The sequence below is a fragment of the Patella vulgata genome, chromosome 1 (assembly GCF_932274485.2).
Source record: "Patella vulgata chromosome 1, xgPatVulg1.2, whole genome shotgun sequence".
Lineage (NCBI taxonomy): Eukaryota > Metazoa > Mollusca > Gastropoda > Patellidae > Patella > Patella vulgata.
In genome coordinates, this window is record NC_065879.2 from 7,029,639 (window position 1) to 7,054,557 (window position 24,919).

Consider the following 24,919-nt stretch of genomic DNA (forward strand, 5'->3'; position numbering starts at 1 on the left):
AGTTGCTTTGATTAGCCCCATTAAATTTATTAGTGTTACTAAGTAGATTCAACTGAATTTCATTAATATACATTATAATCTTTCAGGAGTTATCAAATATATTAATTTCCATTAAATGTACTAAGATTTGGGGGTTTAAAGGCTAGACCCATTTATTAAAGTGGGCCGATACATGTACTTTGGGTAGAGTAACCTGGGGCAGGAGCACAGATTCAGAGCTTGTTTTTATGTCGTTTTGCTCTGAAATGGGGGACACACATCCATATTATATTTTTTGTATTCTCTTCGAACAGTGACAGTGCTGGAAAGAATCTAAACACCATTAAATCTTTACGAGTACTCAGAGTTCTCCGACCCCTTAAAACCATCAACAGAGTTCCCAAATTAAAGGTAGGTTGGAAAATATGGTTTAACATATATTTAAAATACTTAAGGTCTCGAAAAAATCAAGCCAGGGCCCAATTTCACAAAGCATTTTCAGACTTAAGTTAAGAATTTACTCAACTTTCAACCAATGTTTATGAGAAATATCTTTGATCCAGAAACAAAAAAAATGTGCACATAGTTTCTTATTGATGTATTTGATACATTAAAACAAAAGTTTTATAAAGGGCTATATTTTAATTAAAATATATATAAGGTAAGCAATTTTGAGTAAATTCTGAACTTATAGCCTGAGAATGCTTTGTGAACTCAGGGCCACTTTGTATGAGCATCAATATTTTACTGTGCCGTGTTGGGGATTTAAAAGAACATCGTTAATTTGAGTTCATTTCATTTATTACAGGCTGTATTTGATTGTGTATTCAATTCTCTGAAGAATGTATCCAATATTCTGATTGTGTATGGTCTGTTTCAATTCATCTTTGCTGTCATCGCTGTCCAGTTATTTAAAGGAAAGTTTTTCTACTGCACAGATGAATCAAAAGCAACAAGAGATGAGTGCCAGTAAGATCTTTTTCATTAAAATATTTAGTCACCATTTTATAACTTTCAATTTTTGTGTATGTTCGGAGCCACGGTGGCAAAGTGGATAAGACGCTGGCTTGCTAGCCTGGAAGTCGCCTGTTCGATCCCTGCATTGGCCGAGAAAGTTCATAGGGATTTTCCGGCGTGGTTTCCCCTTGTCAGTGGTGCCGAAAAGCCAAGGTCCCGTATACACATTGGCGTGCACGTAAAAGATCCCTTGGCAGTTGGAATTTGATATAAGAGTAGGCCATAGGGCCTCTGCCCTGGAAAAGATTTCCCTTATAGCGCACTGTATGGAGCATGCCCGTCTTCATTAGCCCAGACAGAGCAAAACAGAAAGACGTTAAACCCATTTCATTTCATTTCATTTTGTTTATGTTTATCAACTCGTTTCATGTTCCAGCAGTATCAAATGGCTATTTATTTATATTTATTATGATAAGAAGGGAAATAACTGTGTAATCTAATGTTACTCAAAAGGATATCATAATATAGAATATAAGATTTAATTACTATTTTCACAAATTTTATATCAAGCTGTTTTTTGTTTGTTTTTAGGGGGCAGTATTTTGATTATGAAGGCAGCAATAATGTGCCTACAGTAAAAGATCGTCGATGGTTACGACAAGATTTTCATTATGATGACATTATGTCAGCCATGTTGACTCTATTCACTGTTACCACTGGAGAAGGATGGCCCTTGTAAGTTCTTCTGATATTTTGATTCCGAAATTTTATTCATTTCTCATAATTGATCCCTTTAAAAAAATCAGAACAAAGCTAGGTTTTGGAGATTTCTTCATTTCTACTCAGATTAAATTGATCTTCTCATAGAGCTAAATTCAAAATCTGAATTTATTTTTTAATTTACACTAAATTGATATGCGCATAGAGCTAAATTCAAAATCTGAATTTATTTCACTATTCAGATTCAATTGATGCACGCATAGAGCTAAATTCAAAATCTGAATTTATTCACTATTCAGACTAAATTGATGCCAAATAGAGCTAAATTCAAAATCTGAATTTATTTCAGTTTGAATTGAATTCATAATTTGTTGAAATTGTCTAATCACTTAAGCTGATTTGCTGTAAAACTGATAAAGAAGTTCAGAATCGTTAGGATCAGCTTAAAGGAATTACTGTAAATACAGATATTTAATCTTATTTAAGCTGAAAAGCTAATGATTTGTTTTATTTCAGCATATTAAAACATTCAATGGATTCCACCTATGAGGAGCAAGGTCCTCGACCAGGCTACAGAATGGAAATGGCTGTATTTTATGTGGTTTTCTTCATCGTGTTCCCATTCTTCTTTGTGAACATCTTCGTTGCCTTGATTATCATAACATTCCAGGAACAGGGAGATAACGAGCTTATAGATCAAGATCTAGATAAAAACCAGGTATGTTTAAATTAAAATGTGGGGGGTTGGGATGGCCTAGTGGTCTAGAGTGTCACGCTTCAACCTCTAGCTGGCCGGTCACCTCTGGCTTGTGGTTATCGTTTCGATCCCTGTTGTGAGCGTATGCGGCCTGGAGATAGGACCACCTTCTCAACCTTGTGGGTTTACTCTGAGTTCACCGGTTTCCTCCCACAGGTAAGACCCCTGCGCGTTCGCTAAGATAATAAAAATGAAAATAAGACAGTTTGTCTGTGATATCACCTTTGGTGGAAGTGCACATTAAAACACTAAGTACACGCACACAAATAAAATGTAAATAACTTTACGACAGTGAACATTGTACAAGATTATAACTAGAAAAGAGTCATTTCATTGAATCCTTCAGACTATGTAAACATAAATAGTGCACCAGCTGCCAATATTTAATTTGGCGTAATTGGACCAGATGAAATTAGTGGTAATGCTATAGACATCTTTTTTTTGTCCCAACAGTATAAGCACATTCTTTGACAAGTGAAGAACGAGCTTGAACAATCCTGAATCATGGGTAGTGGAGGGAGGAAAGATCTAAATATTAATTATTTGCATTATAATCTTATTTTTCTCCTTTCAGAAACAATGCATAGATTTTGCTATAAATGCCAAGCCAACTTGTCGTTTCATGCCAAAGAATAAAGATTCCTTAAAATATAAGATATGGAAACTAGTCGTATCACCCAAATTTGAATATTTTATAATGACATTAATTGCACTGAATACTATAGTTCTAATGATGAAGGTAGGGAATATATTTTCTATTTTTTATTGTTTCTGGCCATTATATTCATGGTAGAGATATATAGTCTACTGTAGTGATGGGATTTCGAACATATATTCTGGACATGTCCGACGCTATTTTCAAAACGTCCTAAATTGTCCGACCAGGAATATGCGCAATCGGACATCAAGACATGGTGAATAATATTCAAAATTCCAAAATTAATATAGTGTACTGAGTTTGTATTGGTAACAAATGTTTCAGCATTAATTGTTCGAAACGTGATATGGTTTGCAGAGTTTGCTGTATGCGTCTCGACTTTAACTGTACCAGCCAGACAATTTCATGTATAATACATTTATCTCCTGTTAGCCAAATATTGTTTTGAAAGCAATATGACATTATCTCAATACAGAAATAAATATTTTTGTTTTTCTTTGCATAAAGATTATAAATTAGATTTTTAAAGTTTTATCATGTTTAAATATCTTATGTATGGCAACTAAACTGGCAAATTCTCCAGATGGTCGGTTTCATTGCTAGTCAGTCAGGACTGGAAAATATGACCAAAACAAGAGCCCTGGTATACGCAATATATTCTATGAATTCTAAATTCTTTACGCTTTTATTATATATTATAAAATTACCACAGACACACAGTCAAAAACTACCATTATCCCTATATATACTTGAAATTGATTCAAGGAAAAATTATTTAACTGAAAAGGAATTGTAAGCAAACAATTTTGGTGAGATAATAGTTCTTTTGAAGAAAATGTTGGATATCTGAAGTATAATGTACCATTTAAGTTTTTATTTCTATATTTTTTTCCACATATCTTACATTTCTTACAATAATTAATCCTATTTTCATTTTAGAGAGGACAAGAGTAAGAGGTTTTTTTAATCCAACAAAAATAACCTTTAATATTTAAACATCTGGCATTGAAATTACTAATAATGAAATATTTAATTAGATGCTTAAGATCATTTTCCATGCAAAATAACATTAAGTTTGCTAATCCTCCTATTAATCCTACTTCTAATTGTGGAGAATGATAGCTACTCAAGTTAGAACCCCGGCTTGGTTTGAATCCCAGCATGGCTGTGAAGAAACATTCTGAATGTTTTTAAAGCTAGGTTCTGGCTTTCCAAGGGTAGCAACTTCTGAGTATGCAAGGATGCATGCGTACACCTAGTTGCTTGGATGAAAGAGAAACTGGGGTTCCATGCATGAATTTGCAGTGTATGAAAAAATCATGTGTCAACAACAAATGTTGTAATTCTGAAGAGATACAAAGCTCAAATTTTTATTGTTTATTTAAAATCGTTTAAGTCCAAATTCACAGTACGGTAATGGCAGTAATGAAAGAGTAGAACATTTAGTTTTTGAGACGTTTTCAAGTTGTAATAATGTAATGATATCTCATACTCGTGAAACTATAACTCACAAGGCAAACTTATTCACTCCACTTACATGTGTGGTCTGAATCTACATAGGAACCAGATAGATGGATTAGTAACAGTACCCCCAACTTAAAAGCCTGTCCCTCCCTTACACTTGTTTTGTAGCCAGTAATAATACTATATTTATACGTTTTGCAACAGTATCATGGGCAGAGTGACACCTATAAAGATGTACAGAAGTATCTTAATATGGGATTCGCCATATGCTTCACTATTGAATGCTTACTTAAGATAATCGGATTTGGTCCGAGGGTAAGAGAATCGCACGAGACTACCGTTTTTAATACATCAAATTTTAGTTTTGGATGATGGGTTTTATTTAGAAATAAAGTCAAAATTTGTTTGAATATGTTGATAACTGGAATCTATGAATGACACGGATTCCTCTTTTCAGAGGATTTCCTTGGATCAATTTTTTAAATCATATTATTCAGACAAGTTTTCATTTTTTTTTTTACTTTTTTTTCTTGTTGAACTTACGTTTATGCTTCACCAATTTTTGGAGTGTTTGTTTTTAACAGCAGAAAATATCACATAATTTAATATTTTTAGAATATATCCGCACCAATCTTTTAACCACACCAAATTAATAAGCAAGCCTGGAAATAGTCAAATATCCTTATTTGTATCTCCATTCCTAAAACAAATCAATGTATTAACAATACATGAGCTTATAGTAACAGTTAGTGATAAAAAGGAATAGATTAGATTATTTTCAGGCTTGAGAACGCAATTTTTGGAATATCTTGGTAAAACAGTTCAAAAGAAAAAAAACCAACCGAGAGTCCCTACATCTTTCTAGAAAAGATTCATTGATATCTGCATGCAGAAAAGGCTTTCCTGTATGCCGGTATCAGATTTTCAGATAACAAGCAATTCATCCCATTGTTCAATCTGTTCATATCGGTATATGTATCGATGAAGTTATATATTGTTTTACCAAGATACGATTATACAGTTTGCAAATATTTACATTTAGACATTAAAATGCCTCCATAATTTGAACATGATATCAACATTTTTGAATATGACTAAAAAATAGTAGGCTAAGTAAATGTCTCAAAGTTTTTGCAAGCTGTATTTTTTTAAATGGGTTTTTAGGGTTTATAAAATTATTATGCATTGCCTGCTTAACTTTCAGTTTGACCCGGGGAAAAACTCGCATAATAGCAGAGGCATAGAAATGGGGCGAGTGCTCAGTAAAATTAACGCAGTTTTCACTGGATTTTATGTAATAGAATTTATCCTCAAGCTTTGTGCTTTTGGAGTTAAGGTTTGAAATTGTCCAATTAAAATTTCCTGTGAATATTCAGTATTGTGCTACGTAATTTTATTGCTCCGGCATGTTTTTGCAAGATTTGCGACATAATATTTGGTTGGACACTAAATGCAGGTCTTCTTTTTAATTTTCTCCTAACCTGAACGTGCGTTTGTATTAATTAATTAATCTTAATCCAAATAATTTCAAGATTTTTATGTCAGGCATGATAGTGGACAAATACTGTAAAAGACTGCAGACTCCTTTTGAAAACTCTGAGCGTTTGATGTGATTTATAAAAGGTTATTTTGAATTTGACCAAGTTTATCATACCAATGAGCGAAGTAAAACAATAAATCTTGCAAAACTTGCCAGGCGTATCCCCAGTGTTGTGATAATTAGATACGTACATGTAAATGTGTTTTCTTTCCATCAACATAAATAAAACCAAAAAAAAAAAAAATAGTAAATTATCACTGCTGCTGTCTATGGTCTTAAGTTGCTTAGCGTCAGCAAGCCATTTTTTTTCTTTTCCCGCTTTTACGCTATAATTGTAGCTATTTTATTCCAATGTACCATAAAGAAACTGGGAATATGACAATTCAAAAATGTTAATACTTTCGAAATGGCACTGGAATTTGTTTTTGAAAAAAGAGAAGTGTTGTTTTGGACAATTTCCGTAATCGAGAAGAATTCACATCTATTGTTCTTATATGCGTTGTGATATTGTGATCCTACCCATAATGCATTGTATATCGTGCTAGTTTCTCTCCCCATTTCGACTTTTTATTAGTTTCTTCGTTCATTTTACCACCTTTTAATTTAATTTTTTTTTATATGTACAAGTAGTAAAGATTTGCATGATTAATGTCGGTATCTGTAACATTATAGTAATAATAATTATCAATAACATACCTCTACTAGAAAGCATGGCTGGTTTTGTAGCTAGAACACTGGACTTACGACTTAAAGTTTTAACCTCTTTAGGCACACCAATTAGAGCTTGTAATTTTCAGGAACCATATTTAAACTTTTGCTGCTTATATCTTGAGTATTGGAATAATTTAAAAGCAAAAAGTACCTGTGTGCTCTACTCAAAATCTTTTCTAATTTATGGAACTTAAATTGCTACTTATTTATCCAGATCCAAAAGGACTTAAAAATGTTTTTAATTGGTGTTATGACAAGAAGTTTTAACGCTATAGTGGCTAGATACACCTTTTCATCAGATGGTAAAGTGGAGTACATACTACTTAAAATTATAGAGTAGTATTACGGTTATGTTATGTTGTCCATAATAATTGTTAATAGTTTATGTAATGATTTTTTATCCAGCTTCTAATTGCTTACCCAATGATTATTAAATAAGAATCATCAACTTTATGATAAGACTAAAACCATTATAATTAATCAGTTCCTTGATGCTGTTAAATAGTTGATCATCTTTCTGATTCTGATTGATTGTGAAATAAATTTTAAAAATCAATAAAAGAAAAAAATAATTCTGGAAATTTTGGTTGATAGAGATCATAGATCTGTTTTGTTTCTGAAATTGATGATTCCTATTGTGTCCATTAATTGTTATTTTCACTTTAAAAAAATCAGGCAATGAATTATTTACATGTTTTGGAAATTTTTTAAAAAAGAAATACATGGGGAATTTATGTGGAATGTTGATTCATAATTTATTAACAATAATATCTACCTATTGTATGAATTAGATATATTTTAATAACGGATTCATAAAGAAATAGAATATAATATAACAAATTCAGAATTTGTATTGTTTTTTTGTAGAACTATTTCCGAGATCCTTGGAACGTTTTTGATTTTACCACAGTTATAGGCAGTATCATAGATGTATTTATATCCGAATTATTAGTAAGTATTGCAATTATGATAATACCTTGGTAATTAAAGTTGATTAACATTTACAATAAAGGATAACTTCTCGCTATTGATTGATCATTATACCTGACACCATAACATAGTTATGTGTTTTGTCATTTGGTCTTGCAAATGCCCCTGCTTTTTACAAAAATAAACTTCTTGATAATAAGCCCATTGGCATTATAATGACACATAAAAAAATTATTATAGCTGAGCCTACTTGTCATAGGTAGTGTTAGCAGGCCACAATAGTAAAGGGTGCCCTAGTCATTTTGATGGAATGATAAAAAAGTCTCACACATTTGGTCAAAATCTCCTCATTAGCATTGCACAATTGAACATAGAAAAGCAGAATTAACCATGGCATATGTTAGTGCTAGAAAGGCTGAAGTAACATAAAAGATTATAAATTTATATATTTGTTTACAGGTTACAACGGTCAGCTTTGGTTTCTTCCGTCTTTTCCGAGCTGCTCGTCTAGTAAAATTACTACGTCAGGGCTATACCATACGTCTGCTACTGTGGACGTTCTTCCAGTCTTTCAAGGTAAATAATTTACTTCAACATAACTTTACCTAATTTTTTTCATGCCTTGGAAAATAGTTTTTGACAACATAAAGAATTGGGATTTTTCGACGTGATTTCCCCTTGTCAGTGGTGCAGGACGGAAGGCCTGGCAAGGACAGCTGTCTAGTCGTTTGAATGGGACGAAAAACAGAGGTCCCGTGTATACCTTGGCGTGCACGTAAAAGATCCCTTGGTAGATGGAATTCGATATGAGAGCAAGCCATAGTGCCGCTGCCCGTGCAAAATTTCCATCATAGCACACTGTATAGCGTATGGCCGTCTTCATTAGCCAAGTTTCGGAGCAGAACAGTATGACATTAAACCCCATTTCATTTACATACAGAATTGATTTGTGGTCAATTACAGGCGTTTGGTAAGCTATTGTAAAACATCTGTCCTATACCTAATTAGAAATTGTGTTTATATTAAGAAATTTATCTAACTGTATATAATTTTTTGTCTATTTCAGGCCCTACCCTATGTGTGCCTCCTCATCCTCATGTTGTTTTTTATATACGCTATAATCGGAATGCAGGTAGGTTAATGGATATAGTACTCCAGTTTCCTCCAAATTATTGAAATGTAATTATTTTGCATGTCTCCAGAGATGACCTGGCTTTTATTAATTGGGGGTTTAGACCCATTTTTCTGTCTCGCCCTCTTTTTGACCTCAACAAATATGGAATGAAATGAAGGCAGAGCTCAGCATAATATACTACTTCATCAAGAGCAACACATCTCTACTTTTAGCTGCAGTCTGCAATTAACAATTTAAATGGGTACTGATTGGATTCAAGCTTTCATTTTCTTTTTCACGTAATAGTTCAAGCCCAAGCAAAATTCTCCTCCCTGGCATTGCACACACATATAAAAATGAATTCTATGTTCGTCTCGGGAGGTTGGGTGGCCAAATAGTTAATCTATGCGTGTTGGATCAGAAGGCCTATCATTGAGTCAACTGGCGTGGTTTCAAATCACCGCGTTTACGTGACAAGGTGTAGGGTTTCCTATCCAACCTTGTGTGTCTTCTTTGGTTCCACCAGTTCCTCCGGTTCCCTTCCGACTGCTAAAGACCCCTATGCACAAGCGAATTATTGAAATAAAATTGAACCATATGTTAGTCCCAAAATGACCTAGTTTGTGCCGAGTGGACATTAAACCCCATTTCCCTCTCTCTTTCCCTTCAAGAAATGATTTTATGAAGATATTGTTCATATCAATAAGTTTTATGTTAATTTTCTTTTTTAGGTGTTTGGCAATATAAAGTTAGATTCTAAGACAGGAATAAATCGACATAACAACTTTAGAACTTTCTTCCAGGCTTTAACATTATTATTCAGGTAATCTTAATATGGTGTTGTGGGTCACGGAGGCTAAGTGGGTATGGCGCTTGCTTGCTAGCCCGAAGGTCGGGTGTTTGATCCCTGCATTGGCCAAGAAAGTTCATCCAGATTTTCTGGAGTGGTTCCCCCTTCTCAGTGATGCAGGATGGGACGTAAAAACCGAGGTCCTGTGTACACATTGGCGTGCACGTAAAAGATCCCTTGACAGTTGGAATTCGATATAAGAGTAGGCCTTAGTGCTGCTGTTCTGGCAAAATTTCCCTCATAGCAATAGCACACTGTATGGTCGCGTATGCCAGTTCGGAGTAGAACAGTAGGATGTTAAACCCCATTTCATTTCATTTTTTAATATGGTGTTGCATAATGGCTTAAATGTTTAAGTGAAGTTAGTTGAAGAGACATGGGCCCTTATTGAAGAAAGGTTAAACTGAAATGTCTGAATGCTCAAGTATTAACTCTCAGACAATGAAGAGCCTGATATACCTTTAACAATGGCATCTGTAAACATGTCGGACCTGTCGTGCCAGATAATTAAGATTAAAATTATTGAAAATAGCCGTTTTATTTTCAGTCCGTACCATGAAGATGTTGTCAAATAAGTAATTGGGTTTGTCAAAATTTGAATTATTTATTTTACAGATGTGCAACCGGGGAGAGTTGGCAGCAAATCATGTTATCATGTTTACATGGTCGACCATGTGACCCTGAATCTTACCCTCCCGAAGATAAAGATCGCGAAAATAGCTGTGGTCTAAATTTTGCCTATGGATATTTTGTTACATTTATATTTCTTTGTTCTTTTCTTGTAAGTATATTTAAATTCGTCTATTTTTAAAATATCTCCTTTAAAAGAACCCACAGACTTGTGTTTGTTTTGTTATTATGTAAGTTTTATATTTTCCTAGAAAAACTAAACTGAGCCTTACACATCTGACAATAGTGTTACAGATAGTTATTCTCAGGAAAGCCACGGTGGCTCAATGAGTAAGACACTGGCTCATTAAACAGGAGGTCCCCACCATGCCCTCCCTGCAATCCCTTTGTTGGCCTAAGTAATTTTCAGCCTGGTTTCTCAAGTGATATAACTTATAACGTTTTAGTGGAGATAACTCCTAGGTCTTTTTATTTTTTAGTGTGGTTTCCCCTTTTTTGTGGTTCAGGATGGAGAGCTTGGCAAATAGCAGTCTGGATGGTGTATGTATTGGTGTGAACATCAAACACTGCTATCTGGGCAAAATTTCCCTCATATCACACAGCACTGTATATTGCTGTCTCCATGTTATGTGCCGAGCTGTAGAACACTAAAACACATAACACATGACACAATTATATGGAATACAAGTTACTTAAAGAGTTTATTACAGCGACGTTTCGACGAGGGTTCTCCCGTCTTTGTCAATGACACATTCTTTGCTTGACAAAGACGGGAGAACCCTGGTCGAAACGTCGCTGTAAATAAACTCTTTAAGTAACTTGTATTCCATATAATTGTGTCATGTGTTATTCCCATCCAGTTACTAAATGCCACTTAAACAATTTACTAAAACACATCTCATTTTATTTCTTCAACGTGTGAATTCTGTATTTTTCAGATGTTGAATTTATTTGTTGCTGTTATTATGGATAATTTTGATTACTTAACGAGAGACTCGTCAATTCTCGGTCCACATCATTTGGATGAGTACACTAGAATGTGGTCCGTTATAGATCCTGGGGCCACGTAAGTATTATTTCCGCTTTATGGCATGATGCCCCATACAATAATTAAATTTTAATTTTCAAATCCATAGCTAAAGAAGAATTGCATATTCCGGCAGGATAGAAAAGCAATTTATAAAATAGCTATCAACACTTTTAGATTATAATCAATTAATTTATATCCCAGTTTGAAGATGATTGACTTTCTGATCTATGCACATCAGCTATAGTGTGTCCCAATCAGTATTGGTACAATTAATGTGTTAAAGTGAGAAGAAACTGGACAAAATACTATATTTTGTGTATGTACATTTTTCAGGGGGAGAATTCATTATACAGACATGTATGATGTGTTGAGAGAAATGGAACCACCTGTCGGTTTTGGTAAAAAATGTCCTTACAGACTGGCTTATCGGGTATGTTTATTTTTGAATATAGACATTATTGATAACCATTTAAAGATAAATTATGGGAGATTAGAAAAAGAGCTGACAGTTCTCACTATAATAGTTAAAAACTACATAATGTAAAGGCAATTTGCTGAAAATTTCAGTCAAATTGATCCACTATGAACCAGGAATTAAGCGATTGAAATTTCGGCCTAGCCGCGATCATCATTACTAAAGTCTGTACGATAAAAAACATAATCTCGATCATCCATTTCATGATTAAATTATGAATGGAAATCGAGCAGCAAATGGGATCATAATCCAGTAAATATCGCAGGCCAATAATTTAGAAAACATTTAGCTCTTACATAATGTGTGTTTAATTGTAATGTTGAAGAAGATTAGAGTTTTATTTTAAATGATTATTTATTTCAGAAATTAATAAGAATGAACATGCCTATAAGAGATGATGGTACGGTTCATTTTACAACTACCTTGTTTGCTTTAGTTCGGGAATCATTGATGATCAAAATGGGAGTAGGTAAGTAGATTTGAAGTGTTAGCTATATTTCCAGGATAGACTCAAATGAAAAATACCTGTGTACAAAATGTCGTGCTCGTAAAAGAACCTCTGACAGTTGGAAATTTGAAAAGTAGGCAAAAGTGACACTGTCCTGGGTAAATTCTCCTACCTGACATTGCACCCATAAACATTATTTCAATAAATCGCTTGCGCGTAGGGGTCTTTAGCAGTGGAAAGAAACCCATGAGGTTGGACAGGCGACCCTACTCCTTGTCATGTATAACCGGGGAATCGAAACCAAGCCAGCTGACTCAATGAACTTATGATACAGGGCCCACGTGCTAACCATTCGGCCACCCACCTACATCATTTTGTAAGGAGTGATAACTTGGAATTATGGGTGTCTAATTAGAGAAAGTGTAGTCTATGATTAACTAAAAGAACTTTCTCAAGATTTCAATGGTGCAATTTCATGATTTTGAATTTGTGTGGTTTTTTTTACAGCTGAAGAGATGGATAAGAAGGATCAAGAAATGAAAGACATTATCAAACAGTGTTGGCCAGTACAAGCTAAAAAGATGCAACATATATTAATGCCACCCGAGGAAGGTGATTATCTTATTAGATCATTTATCTTATTTAGGACTTCCAATTTTGACTAATGTTTTGGATTGTTTGTACTTTGTTGTTTTACTAACTACAATGGTTTTAAGACATATACTTGGGATTATCAGTTAATTATACTTGCTAAAATGATGGTCAAAATCTTAGTTATAGACTAGAGCTCCTGCTACAACCTTCACATGGAGGATTACAAAACCAACCTTAATCATGCCCTATGCTCCTTGTAAATATATATTAAAGCAAGAGTAATCTTTGGTGCAGGCCTTGGGTTGTTGAACCATAAAGGCACTGGATTGTGAAGCCCAGTTCCAATGTATTAAGGTCCGTTCATACTACATCCGTATCCGTAAATACGTGTGTGAATACGTACTGGTATACTTTAGTTACTTTTAGAGAAAGGGTTCAAATAGAATCCGGCACGTATTGCGCACAAAAACAACTGCGTCCGTTAAGCCGGATTGATTGCTCCCAGAGCGTATTTTTGTAAAGTGAGTCCGGCATTTCGGCTAGTGAGCCGAGCTTTAGCCAATCAGCGAGTACTTTTCCCTTATTACATCATCTCCCCAAATAGAAACTCAATCCATTCCAAGAAAAGCCTGTCTGAATTTGTCCGGATGAAAATACAATTCTTGCACCAGGTTGTGGTATTCTCCATATTTCTTTCTTCTTTGTAACAATTCATGGACCCCTACTCTCTTTTTTCTCTGGGTCCACAAATACAAAAGAAAGACTTCCTCTGTGTCACTGTCAGACTCCATGATTGCAAATGACAATATGTTATCTCTGACAGACAATTCAGACTTGAAAGCCGGATGTTTTCGCGTTTTCTATTTGAACGGCAAAACGTGGGTGCGGATACGGATGCGGATACGTTTATGGATACGGATGTAGTATGAACCGAGCTTAACTGGTAGTGACTGACTGTACTAAACGATTGACATTAAATTGTTGTCTAGTTGTGACCATAGGAAAGATATTTCTCAAAATGTTATTCTCGAAATTACCAAAGTTTTGTTAAACTGTATTCCCTTATAATTGACACATGATGTAATAAATGACACATGATATAATAAAAAATTTATGTTCCATGTTTAGAAATTAATGAAGGTAAACTGACTGTTGGGAAGGTGTATGCTGGTTTGCTGATTGCTGAAAACTGGAAAGCTTACAAGGCAAGCCAAACACAAAACTCAAATCTTAGAATGGTAGGCACTTAATTTGCCCTTTAGAAATTTTTGTCACTTTTTATTTTTAGTCCAAATGTTAAATCATTCCTACCAATGTTATGTGAGTTGAAGCCAAAATACCATAATTTTCTAAAAGAGATCCAGTAATTCTAAATTCAAAAGGCTATGAGGATGGTCAACATGAAAATGACTGGCAAAATATAATTCTTATATTACAAGTAATTCCTATTAACTTGATTTCTGCTGGACATTAACAATCGAGTCCATTTAAACAATCACAAAATTTATTAGTAATGATTCAATGACGATATGAAAATTATATCATTTTGTGTTTCCAATTTTTTGTAGTTTATTGAAATAACGTACAGTTGAAATATAGATTACACCCTAGTCAGTATTCTCAAAAACTTTTATCTACTAGGACAAATAGGCAGGTTGCTTCGTTATGCAAGTTATCAAAGAGTAAAAAATTTACGAAATATAAATTCTTTGTTATGAGGCAAATAAATAAGTAAGACATGAGACCCTTTGGACTCTGTAATGCACCAGGCACTTTTAAACTGAATGTAGATTTGTCAATCAGTTGTTGATTTATCCCATCAGACAATATTTGTTGATATTTTTGAGTAAGTTTAAAGTTTTTGAGAATCTGACCAACTAAAAGCTAAATATTATCTAGTTCTGTGTTGAATATTAATTACATATAATGTAATCCTCCCATACTGAATAGAATCCACTCATTCGATGTTTGTCTTTTGTGAGCTGTAAATCGTTAAAAAGCAGCTTTTGGATAGCTTGGTTTGTATGTGTATACAATTTGTTGTGTTATTATTACAATGTGTTCATAACATGGATATATTTATATAGAACCGAATAGTGTCCCCTGTCACTATCCCCGATTCATATTGACAATAGAACAGAGTTCTCACAGCATTCATATATCCTTTGTTGATGTATGTGTATAAAAGTATGTGAAGTTGTTGAGGCTGAAAGGATGTGATTATTAGTATATTTGTGTATGTCTTATGTATAATCTGTCTGTTTGTATCCGTAGATATCTCCTCATTATTTTAATACATTACAGCTAGAAGAACATGACGAGGTAAACATTTACTTCTTTCCACATGTACACAATACTGTGCATGGTTCCAAAATTTATAATGCATGGGCATACTTCTTTAACATTAACCTTAATTTTTATGGAATATTCTCTTCTACTCTTTTTATCTTGTTCACAATGTTTTACAAGACCCTTTTATATGCCCACATATAATGTGGATGTACATTGTCGTCACCATTATCCAGTGTCTGTTCACAATTTCTTCTGACCTCTCCACAAGTCATGAGTTATTTAGTTTTTTTTCAAATTCCAAGGGATCTATTTAAATTCAGAATTTTAAATTGCATATCTCAAAGTTACCCCCCCCCCCCTCCCCTTATGTTCAAGATTTTGAAAGCGTGGTTCTAATTTTCATTGTGCATAAGAAAGAACACTAATTTTCAAATGTCTTTTGTACAGTATCCTTTCTCTTCGTGAAGTTTTTATTGGCAATAAATTTAGAGTTAGCACACATTTCTTTTCTGCTTGTGGGCGTATTAGGAGGCCTGACTGAAATCATTATTTCCAATGTCCATATGACTAATATACATTTGTATTTACACCAATCATGTAAAGCTAAAAAAACAATTGATATCAATAGAATTTTGATTAATAATTAATACTTCAATGTATACTGCACATTTTATCATCATATTTTCATATGATATATGTTAGGAAATTCCCTTTTTTATCATCATCTATTTTCTTAATAAATCATTATTTTTTCTACTCAACATCATATTTTTTTTCACTTAATTTGATTTTTCCTAATATTTACATTAATAACATCTTCACTGCACAATAAAAGCCTTATTCACCTGTTTTCATTTTTTAGATTTAAAACAAAATTAAAAATATTTCTTTCACGGCTTAAAATGCACAAATTTAATTACTTTGATTATCAAAAGAATTTTTGTGAGTTTTATATGGGACAACACTTTGAATGAAAATATAATAAATACCACTTAGTTTTATATCATTGACTATTTTATAATTCTTATAACAAGAAGGTATTTGAATTTCCATCAAGATTTCTGTTTAAAAAAATGATCGATCAATAGTAAAAAAAATAATTTAACTTGCAGTTGTAAATTGAGTATATTTGGACACATTATTATTCTTTAAAGTGTTTTGAAACTTAAAAATATTATTGCCACCTTTTTGGATAATCCAATATCACATTTTGATAATCCTTTAATTTAATTGTTATTTGATGTTATTTATTACCGTGACCACCCTAGAACTAATTATACTCTTATCAAAACCCCATAGTGGTTAATTCCAAACCTATTTTTTTTACCTGGTCATTCATTCTTTATTATTAAATTTAAAATTAAATTGTTTCCGGGGATTTGACAAGACCACAGGTTATTTGTTCATGGTAAAAAAAATAGTGAATTTTAAAAAATTAATTGCACTACATTTTTCACATTTACTAACTTCATATATTTTTGTAATTAACATCATTAATTATCTTCAAAATCATGATAATACAAGTCATTAATCAGTTAAGTATAAACACTGCAAACTAAAAGTAGAGAATTTAATTTTACAAATTATTGTATTTTTAGCATTGTTACCATCATACCTTTCTGTCATCACCACCATTTATCATGATCATTAGCATTATCATCATTATGCCATATTGATATTGTGTAAAATTATAAATGTCTAATAGTCTTTGAATACTTTTGTTGGATTAAGATCAACATTTTGACGGCCTTTAGCACACAAATCCTATTAACAAAAAGGGTGTAGTTTAAAAAATAAAAAAAACCTTTGCTGGATGTTCCTGCAACTTAAGTTGATTTTAAAGTGTTAATATTCCTTAAGTTACATTGATTATAAAGTAATTTGTCAGTCATCATTATTATCAAAAATATTTCAACAACATTACATAAAATATCATAAATTTGGTTATTAAGTCTCTGTGTTATATATTTATTTAGGATAATGATTCAGAGGAGGTAATTACAAAATTAGTTCATTCAAACAAATTTTTAATCTTTCACCTTTTTTATAAACTTTTTCAAACTTTTTAGTAGAAGCTTGCAGTTTGTCACATTATTTACATTGTTGTACCTTTTCAAATTGTAAATTTTTTAACTTGTGGGTAAAATGATGGGTAAAAATGCGTAAAGCATGCTTTAAATGATGGTTAGTGTACAGTGATTCACTTTTAGGCTTGTATCCCACTTGGCATAACTATGTCCAGCCCACCCTTTATGCGTAATATATATGTAATTATATGCTCTTCTATCAAAGTTGTGCTCTTGTTTGATGTATAACTAGTACTAAATTATGGGTGGGTAAAGAGTTCTGAAAATTTTCTTTGCAATTGAATAGAGTAATCCCCCTGTAAATAACATATTATGCCCTTTCTCCGGAGGTCCCGGAGAAAACCCACGAGGTTGGACAGGCGACCCTACTCCTTGCCACGAACAACCGGGGATTCGAAACCACGCCAGTCGACTCAATGACAGACTTAATGATACAGCGCGCGCACGCTAACCATTCAGCCATCCAACCTCCCTCATTACACATAGACTAACTAAGCTAAATTAATATTGCTACTACAAACCAGACCCTGAATACGGATCCAACTCCCCAACAACCTGGTTGTATGTACGTTTTTCAAGAATATTTTGTGATGTTTTAACAAATAAATGTTCTTTGCTGAAATGGGGGGGGGGGGTTGAGTTGCGTGCAGGTTTTGATCCGAGGTTTGTATTTGACGAGTAAAGAGTGATTGTCTGATCGACTAAACTTGTGGAAGTGTCCCTCCCACTCTGTTCATTATTGGAGTATATTTGTCCAAAAAGATCTATTTAAGGTTCATTGGATGCTAAACTCCCATTTCCCTCTGTTTACTGAAAACACATGACAGAAAGCAATATAAAAATGGCCATACAATGGTTATGCCAAGACAAATTCAAATTTCAAGTTAACATCTTAATTAACTAAGGCGTGTTGTGGCTGAAGCTTGAAAGAGGACTATTTTAAGTTCTTTCGAAATTTATGATTTAAGTAAGACTTGTAGATTATTTAATCACATTTGCTATATCTAAAATGCTAATTTAGGTAGATCAAAGATAATTCGAATTACTTAACTCCGGGGAATCATTTTTAATAAAAGCTTTCATATAGATTTTTTGTATTTTAACTAACCATTTCTGCATGATTTACTCTATATTATCTTAAAACGTATTTTCTGTCGGATTTCGATCAATCAGTATATGTACGTGTTTGAATTTGTTTCTCACTATAGTTCTGTTTGTCACACTACACTAATTGGGTCAATCAAAATAACATGTGATAAGAAAAAGCATGTAGATTGACAATAAATCAAAATATTAAATTTGATAGTTATTAAATGAGAGATTATATTATTTGATAATAAAAAAACATTGACAGTAAAAAAGATTGATAATAATAAAGATTTAATAATAAAAAAACATTTCTTTTTGAAGGGGATCGGGGGGTCTTAAGTTAGAATTACTAACATTGACTGATGGAATGATTAGGCAAGTTCTTTAGACGAAAGAACTTTTTATTAATACCTCTTCTTAGCATAGTAAAATCTGTGTTTTTATTTTATATAACTAATAACTAAAGCTGCTGGTAATGATTTAAGAGAATTTGATCCTCTAAAAGTAATTTCAGTCCTAAAATCGTTTGATTCTGTTGGCTACTTGACTTCTAACAATCAGCATCCCCTTGCAGATGACATAATCAAGAACTGGGTAAAATCTTCTGATACCCATCCTAGTATTGCTATTGGAATTAATACCAGGAGATTATTTACCTTTGATAGTTTTATTTTTTACTAAATTTTAAGCAATCAACTTGAGTATGTTTTAACATAAATAAAGAATAATGTCCGAAAAAAGTAAATGATAATCAGAGGCATTAAGAGAAATAGGATTAAAGGAACAGAATCAGGTTTTTAACCCCTCCTCCAACCTTCCTGTTACAGTCATTTTCTTAGCATGGGAGCCATCAAACAACTACCCTCATCTTTAAGACCTACATTTCATTTTGTCGTTTGAATGAAGTCTTTCCATCTTTCCATGAAGCTCAGCTAGTTTTCTCCTGATTCAAATAAATACGAAGTCCTAATGAAACTACCACAACAGTAATTCGCCTCTGACTCGTGTGTGTCCACTACACTACTTGTGTTTTTAATTGCATGTACTGTATACATCTTGAGATTTTACAATTAAGCATGATACCTTTGAACGACACATAATATTAAAGAAATCACTGGCATTTATGGTTCATCATGGAACTTCTATCTATGGTTCCATAAATTTATGTAAATACTCATACAACTGACAATTATTTATTTATTTTTTTTTTCACCAAGTATTTTTGGAAGTTCTATAATTCCCAGTGTATGATTATAACGATATTTTTTTTATTCATTTTTGTCAGCTAAGAGAAAAATAAGTGACAATTATTTAATTTTTTTTATATTTTTTTCCCTAAGTATTTTGGGGAAGTTCTATAATTCCCAATGTATGATTATAACGATATTTTTTTTATTCATTTTGGTTAGCTAAGAGAAAAATAAGTGACAATTATTTAATTTTTTTTATATTTTTTCACCAAGTATTTTTGGAAGTTCTATAATTTCCAATGTATGATCATAACGATATGTTTTTATTCATTTTCGTTAGCTAAGAGAAAACTGACTGACATTTGTTCAGTAGACCTATTGTGTTTAAAGTTATTTATACTTAGAAATTGTGATTGGTATTTCACGATTATTTACATATCTGAATGTGAATTATATGTACTTTTGTAGGATATTTCATATATTATATTTAAAAGAACTAAACAAATAATGAGATTTGCTCCGACTGAAAGGATTCAGGGGTATCTACAAAATTTCTTTCAGGATAGATGATGCAACATGGACCAGAATTGTATAAAAATCATTATTATTTGTTTCATACTAAGTTCTTTTTCAAGAGTACTTAAATTAAAATATTTTAAGACTGTCACCTTTCATTGTCCAGGAACTGAAATTTGTACCATGATTTTAAATCCCATCCAATGAATAGACTGCATCCTTAAAATATTTCAGTTTCAATTTCTGTAAATAAACCCCACTAAAATACTTTAAGAATGATGCATTTTATTTGGCTAAGAGCTAAAATATATATATGCTGGTAAAAGAATTTAAAAAGGTGTTTTCGGTTATACTGAAAAATAGGAGCAGTGTAATATCCCTAATTCATTGATAAAATTTTAATTTTATTATTTTTGCTCTTGCAGAGACCTCCATCTTTGTTCCGTCGCTTAATGGGTGCCATGAGAACACCATCATCGGCTCGATCTAGCCAGAGTTTAGATTCAGAACATTCAGATGGTGAAAACACAGAAGGGGGTCACAGGTATACTTTAAATTCATTAACATAAAAATTTATTTGTCGTCTATGTAACAACCGCAACACACAGGCCCCATATACACGCCAATTCCTTATAATTTGCAATAGATGCAATTTTTAAATCTCTTTGTGTTAAAATTGTTAATAAAAGCCCACAACAATATTCCTTCTGTAGATTATTGCACCGCCTCGCGTCTACAGTACTGGTAACACTCCCTTGAATGATTCAGATAGGTTGGACAAACCAATAAGATCTGCGTCTAGACAATTACTAAATTTACTAAATAAGTGACATTTATTGTTGAAGCTCACGAGAAGTGTGTGTGCATGGGTATGTTTATTATTTCCCAAAAATCTGATACTACTTCTCGCTTATTGTATGCATATAAGATAATATGTAACGTTCAACATTTTGTAAAATCAACTCATGTAAAACATATACAAATACCTAATCTGATTAAAACACAGATCCTATTTCGTTTCGTTTTTTATAGTTCAAAATTTCGTTTTACCTGTCTTCACTACACTAGGATCTGGAAGAGTTGTTATATTACCGACGTTTTGATTGAAGTGAGAGATAAGCCAATGAAACGGTCTGTTGCGGTGACTTCTTGGTGTCCCATGCACGGAACTGTGGGTAAACCACTAGAAACGTCAACGCTGATTGATTAATCAATGTCTGACATTATAGGGTCAAAAGCCGCCCGTACGACCCCTGACGAGACCATATAGTACAACTGGTCAGATCTTGATGTAGTGTAGGCCATGCCATCGCAAGTAAAAAAAAAAAATAATAAAATAAAAAAAACAAAACAAACGAAATGTAGATCTGTATTTTAATCAGATTGACAAATCAAATACCAAGTTGATTTTGATGTTTTCAGTATTGATAAAGGACCAGTCTGGCAGCGTTCTTTCAGTTTTCTGCGTCGCAATAGTAGTAAAAAGAAAAAAGAAGGCCATGACGGCTTGCAGGTAATTTGCATCCTTTTCTCCTCATTACTTACTTAAATTGGTCTGTTTGGAACCTTATTCATTAGTACTAGAATTTTAAAATTCAGCCAGTGAAAGAGGTAAATCCTTAAAAAATATTTTAGTTAACTTTTTTTTTAAATATGGTCCCTGGATATTAACCTGAGAGATACTATTGATAAAATGGGTAAAAAAACCCCCTAAGAACCTATTCAATACATTTGAGAATATTCTAGTGGTCTAAAGGCCCTTAGAAAATATTTTAAAATTGGGGATATTGAAGTGTTTTTTTTCCTTTTTTGCTAAAACAAAAATGGATGATCATGTTCAACATGTCTGAATATGTTTTAGGAATCAGCACCCTTAATGTTATAGGGCCTTATTGTGACATGGGGCAATGTATATTTGAAAGTTGCTGCTGCTAAGCGGAGCAACGGGATACTGTTTGAGATTCTGTTTCATATTTTACCCTACCATCTCATAAAATATTTTGCCCTTGTTTTATTCATTTAAATCTGAATACAGAAACATTTGAGATTAAGATGACATATACTATTGTCAATTTCATTAATAATGGAGGTTGATATATGTTAAGTTATTTTTCATAGTTTATCATATTTTGATAATTATTAGTTATGTATGTAGATGTTTTTAAACTAATGGTTAATGGTTTTGTAGACAGTGGTGCATACATCCTGATGATGTACAATATTGTATATTCCCATTCATAATTATAATAAATATTAAAACACTTTATGAAGTACCATTTATTAAACATATTTCATATCATACTGGATGTCATTATTTTGTGGTCATGGTTTCGACATTATAGTGTGTAGTAATTAATGAATTTGTAGTAATCAAATTTTATCATCCGAAACACTAAAATATAGCATTGTAATCAGATTTTATCATCCGAAACACTAAAATATAGCATTTTAGTAATCAGATTTTATCATCCAAAACACTAAAATACAGCATTGTATTAATCAAATTTTATCATCTGAAACCTAAAATTACTGAAAAGAAATCTATATATAGGTCCAAGTTATCATTTATATGTATAATATAAGAGATCAATTTAATTGCCGGTAACACATTTTTAGAAACTATTTATAGTACCAGTATCTACTTCGGCCAAAACATTGGGATTTTTGGAGGGTTTTCTTTTATCTCATTAAGCACATATTTCTATCTGAATTGGCACATATTTCTATCTGTTGATTATTTTTAATTGTAATGAACACATTATACATTAGGCCAAACAAAATTAATTTTTGGTTCTTCATGGTCTTAATATTATATAACTGGCCAGTTGAGAATAATTTTTTCATTTCAAATTTCAAAACTTAAAAATGCGGAACTAAATGCCTTTGAGGATAACCAAGAAATATTTTTGTTTTTAAATTTTTCAAAAATTAAGTAAAACTGTAACAGGTGTTTAAAATACTTTTTATTAATAAATATTAAAGCTATAGTAAACCAAATAGTCTGGGTCTATAATATAACTGCCCATAAACCTGGATAAAAGTCTGTATAACTCCCATAAACCTGGATAAAAGTCTTATAATTTCCCATAAACCTAAATAAAAGTCTTATAATTTCCCATAAACCTGAATAAAAGTCTTATAATTTCCCATAAACCTGAATAAAAGTCTTATAATTTCCCATAAACCTGAATAAAAGTCTTATAATTTCCCATAAACCTGGATAAAAGTCATATAATTTCCCATAAACCTGGATAACAGTCTTATAATTTCCCATAAACCTGGATAAAAGTCTTATAATTTCCCATAACCCTGGATAAATGTCTTATAATTTCCCATAAACCTGGATAAAAGTCTTATAATTTCCCATAAACCTGAATAAAAGTCTTATAATTTCCCATAAACCTGAATAAAAGTCTTATAATTTCCCATAAACCTGAATAAAAGTCTATGTATCTGGTTATAAATCTGGATGGATAGACTGTATAACTGTCAGTAAAACTTGGATAATCATCTGTATAACTACCCATAATTTGTATAACTTCCCACAAACCTGTATAATAGTCTATATAACTGCCCATAAATCTGGACAATAGTCGGTATAACTGTTTGTATAACCTGGATAATAGTATTGCCCATATAACTATTAATAAAACGCGTATGCTTCGTTTTGGCCTAGGAATCAGGTCGGGTTACAGTCTGACTTGGTACCCATGTTTGGTTCGGTTCCTTGAATACGAAACATGAGAAAATATCCATCAATATGCTTTCTGGTTTCCACTTGATATCTGCTTTATACACTGTCACTACATTTATTTTGTTTTATTATCTTTAGTAATTCTCTTCTAGAAAGCGTTTTAACAATCCCAACTGCTTATAAACCTTTTATTTGGTGATTTATTTCTTATTTATTTATATCTTTTTATATTTTACTTGTGACCCCAGTATCGTACATTTTCTAGGCACGCAATTTTATGGACAAAAATAAAAGGGAACCAAGCCAAACTGGGTACGGTCAAAACAGTACGACGCCACGACGTCAACTTAAAAATCCACCCAAAGAGATTGGAACGTCAATTGCCTAATGTGTTACAACAAAATTTTACTAATATACTGTTTCAAATTTGTTTTTGATTTATTTTTTTATTATTTGCACATGTTTCATCTATTCACCCAGTCGGATTATGAATCATTATATCTCATAATATTATTATCTTATTTCTCAATAGGCTCGTTTCAACAAAGTTTTTGGTGGTTATGTCAATTCCTCTTTTTCCTATGATGAAGATGATACTGACTCCAAAAAGGTAGTTTCAGGAGATAGGAGTGATGGGTTATCTTTTCTTTGTTGGAATACGGGTTATTGTCCCTTGTATTTGACATTTTCCTGAGGTGGTCTGGAATTGGGTGTTTTTTTCTGTTTTTATTTGCTTTCCAAGCTTTTTAGACTTTTCTGCTCGGACAGCAGTATTGTTTTTGTCCTAAATAAGAGATGAACGTACATTTTGTACTGCTGTTTAATGGTGTAGGTTACAATGATTCCTGGTTTTGGTCTATGATTCAAATGCTTTCAAACTGTCTTGTTTTTGTTTGTTTTTCTTCTTACCTACCCCGAGTTAAATTAATTCAAATCCCCTATAATTTCCAACTTTAAAAGTTATAACCCAATTTTTAAATATGAAATATTTTACTTCAAAAGTAAAGACGAATGCAATTCTATGTCGTTATTAGGGTATATCTAGTTAAGAAATGGAGTTTAAAATCTTACTTTTCTGTACCAACTGGGCCCATGCAGACGAAATTACGCCACGCAACGAGTTACATTTTGCTCTAACAATGAAACTACCACCTACTCATTGCTCTGACAGTGAAACTACCACCTAATCCTATT

The 24,919-nt window shown here is 32.6% G+C and overlaps 1 protein-coding gene across 1 annotated transcript in view; it reads left to right on the forward strand.

The window, feature by feature from the left end:
* Positions 1-207: 207 nt before the first annotated feature.
* Positions 208-24,919, forward strand: part of LOC126808456 (voltage-dependent calcium channel type A subunit alpha-1) — a gene marked incomplete at its 5' end in the record, with an annotated part of 33,022 nt that continues 8,310 nt past the window's right edge. The window contains 21 exons of the mRNA XM_056103067.1: positions 208-390; positions 788-948; positions 1,528-1,671; positions 2,173-2,374; positions 2,988-3,152; positions 4,740-4,850; positions 7,654-7,737; positions 8,176-8,292; positions 8,783-8,848; positions 9,562-9,653; positions 10,296-10,461; positions 11,249-11,376; positions 11,674-11,770; positions 12,179-12,284; positions 12,771-12,875; positions 13,986-14,095; positions 15,132-15,179; positions 17,126-17,143; positions 20,457-20,575; positions 21,454-21,544; positions 24,258-24,335. Coding sequence (XP_055959042.1) covers positions 208-390; positions 788-948; positions 1,528-1,671; positions 2,173-2,374; positions 2,988-3,152; positions 4,740-4,850; positions 7,654-7,737; positions 8,176-8,292; positions 8,783-8,848; positions 9,562-9,653; positions 10,296-10,461; positions 11,249-11,376; positions 11,674-11,770; positions 12,179-12,284; positions 12,771-12,875; positions 13,986-14,095; positions 15,132-15,179; positions 17,126-17,143; positions 20,457-20,575; positions 21,454-21,544; positions 24,258-24,335 — 2,391 coding nt within the window. The remainder of the gene's footprint in view (positions 391-787; positions 949-1,527; positions 1,672-2,172; positions 2,375-2,987; positions 3,153-4,739; positions 4,851-7,653; positions 7,738-8,175; positions 8,293-8,782; positions 8,849-9,561; positions 9,654-10,295; positions 10,462-11,248; positions 11,377-11,673; positions 11,771-12,178; positions 12,285-12,770; positions 12,876-13,985; positions 14,096-15,131; positions 15,180-17,125; positions 17,144-20,456; positions 20,576-21,453; positions 21,545-24,257; positions 24,336-24,919) is intronic.